The sequence below is a fragment of the Mirounga angustirostris genome, unplaced genomic scaffold (assembly GCF_029215605.1).
Source record: "Mirounga angustirostris isolate CCGP_5_RB_7025 unplaced genomic scaffold, mMirAng1.0.hap1 SCAF_11, whole genome shotgun sequence".
NCBI lineage: Eukaryota > Metazoa > Chordata > Mammalia > Carnivora > Phocidae > Mirounga > Mirounga angustirostris.
The window spans coordinates 83213603-83215812 of record NW_026991719.1 but is presented as its reverse complement, the minus strand read 5'-3'; the positions used below and the strand labels follow the sequence as shown (position 1 = coordinate 83215812).

The window sequence follows — 2210 nt, the reverse complement described above, 5'->3', positions numbered from 1 at the left end:
AGCATATGTATAACTCTGTGTATGTGTGTGCACGTGCGCATGTGTGCGTGTGCATGTGTGTATGTGTGTATTGTTGAAGCTGGAAGGAGTATTTCTTGTGAGGAATATGTGTGGTGAGTTACTGTGAGTTATGTCAGTCCTCCTCAGTTCCCAGCACATGTTAGGAGACAAATCAGGATGGTTGCTATATGCTTTTTCCCAGGTTTCCTTGGCCAGCATGGTTACCATGGTGACTCAATGACTGCTGTGGGACTTGGTACAGCCTGAAAATCCATTTATGATTCTTGCTTGAATCACTCATTACTATGATCGTTATGAAGTGTTGCTTTTATAATTCTGTCATTCCTTCTAGATTTATTAGTTGATGTTCAAATGTTGGGTAGAGCTTCCCACTCTCCCCTATGGTTTATTTATTTGTTCATTCATTTATTTAACTACTATGACTCATAGATTCCTATTTTGCTGAAAGGGTTACCACCTAACATTATAATTATTTATTTTGTTCGTCACATTGTCACAGAATTGGCCAGTGTTTGCCCCTTCAGGTTGGCTTCTGTGTCCATTTGTCACCTCCCTAGAATTCTTTGAGCATGGACTTTGGTCTGTGAGCTTGAATATCTCCCAGTCTGTAGAAAGGAAGTAATGATGTCCCTCAGAGCATTGCTTAGAGGATTTAAAGTAAAAAAGTCTGAAAATAACAACGTACAGCATGGGACATCTAGTAGGCCCTCAAAATGTTAGTTCCTCTTCCCAATTTTGCCTCCTTCATTCTGTCAAGGCAGTGTTTCTGACATGAACATCATAGCATGAGTACCGGAGACAATACTTGGACATGGAGCAGCAAGCAGGGATGAGCCCACATTTCCATGATGTGAGAGCTTCGGTGTCACTGCTGTGTGCGGAAGGGGGCTGTGGGATGGAGCTGGGGAAGAGGCACAGCATCACTGGACAGCTTCCAGTGACCTGAGTGGGGACAGGCAAGCACATGCTCACCCATTGCCCCTGTGTTTCATGTGCTCTCCCTTTCTCTCACTTTCCTCTCTATTCCATGTGCTGTCTGTCAGGTGTTGTTGGCCTGATCCACCCATTATTAAATTTCCAATCCACTTTTTAACTCAGGTTTTTTTGTAGCTTCTTAAAGGTAATTGCCTAGATTTACATTTCTTTAACAGCTGTAAGGAGTGATATTTTAATTCTATAATTTCTTCATTTATTAGTTAGAATTCTTCTATGAAACAAACTTCCTCTCAACAACTACATGGTTACACTGAGGTATGGTCCACACAGAAGGGAAGGATGACTGCTTATTTCTTTTTCACTACTTCCACATTTTTTTTTACAAGAGAACAAATGTATGCCTTTATTTATTTACTTTTCATTAAGTTTAAATCCTTGAGAAGTACAGCATCACACAGATTCTGTGGCCAATGGCTTTAGCCGGAAGGTTGCTTTGGAATTTGGCACGAACCATGCCACTGTTGTCATGAGCACGAGTTACTTTCCCCCAGATTACTCTGGTTTTGTTTGGTTTGCCACCAGGAGTCACTGTGTTGTTCTTTGCTTTGTACACATAAGCACATCTCTTGCCTAGATAGAATTCCGTTTCATCTTGAGCATAAACACCTTCGATTTTAAGAGCTGTGTGTTCCCTCTGGTCCCGGAGACCCTGCTTATAGCCAGCAAAAATGGCCTTGGACCACAGCCTTCCAGACATTATTTGGCGTTTTAGGAGTCCTGTTCCCAGCAGGCCTCCACAGGCTCCAAGATGGCAGAAAGAGCTATTTCCACTTTTTAGAATAAAGAGTTGTTTCGCCTGGAACAAACTGTGAGTTTGTTTTGTGTGTTGTTTTTCTTTAAGTGTGTCATCATGAGCTCTAGATGTTTATATACTTGAGGTTGTGCTCTGTTGCAGCCATTAATGTTTTTGATGTTCAATTGGTCTATCTTAGGCCTGTGGGAGTCCATTTGGGTTGGCTTTTGTGTCTTTGATATCCTTTCTGGCATGAGCTGTTTGGTCCAGCTCATCTGGTACAATCCCTACTCAGCCCTGGAATCAGCTATTTCTTCAAGGAAGCCTGGTTCTTTTAGGGGGAAATATTTTTTTAGAGGATTCAGTCTGGGAACTAGAGATGCTCATTGCTACTGTGTTGCACTGTTGATTGTCCTTTCTACTACCTGGAGCCTGTAAATATGTATTATATTTTTTATGG

At 41.7% G+C, this 2210-nt stretch overlaps 1 protein-coding gene across 1 annotated transcript; it reads right to left on the bottom strand.

The window, feature by feature from the left end:
* Nucleotides 1-1384: 1384 nt before the first annotated feature.
* Nucleotides 1385-1719, bottom strand: LOC123833782 (large ribosomal subunit protein eL33-like). Its single transcript, XM_045862382.3, has one exon. The coding sequence runs from the start codon at nucleotides 1712-1714 to the stop codon at nucleotides 1385-1387; it is 330 nt and encodes a 109-aa protein (XP_045718338.1). The 5' UTR covers nucleotides 1715-1719.
* Between the last annotated feature and the right edge of the window lie 491 nt (nucleotides 1720-2210).

What these genes read in the sequence shown, in the direction of transcription:
- LOC123833782 (XM_045862382.3), bottom strand. Translation starts at nt 1,714, where the DNA reads ATGTCTGGAAGGCTGTGGTCCAAGGCCATTTTTGCTGGCTATAAGCAG.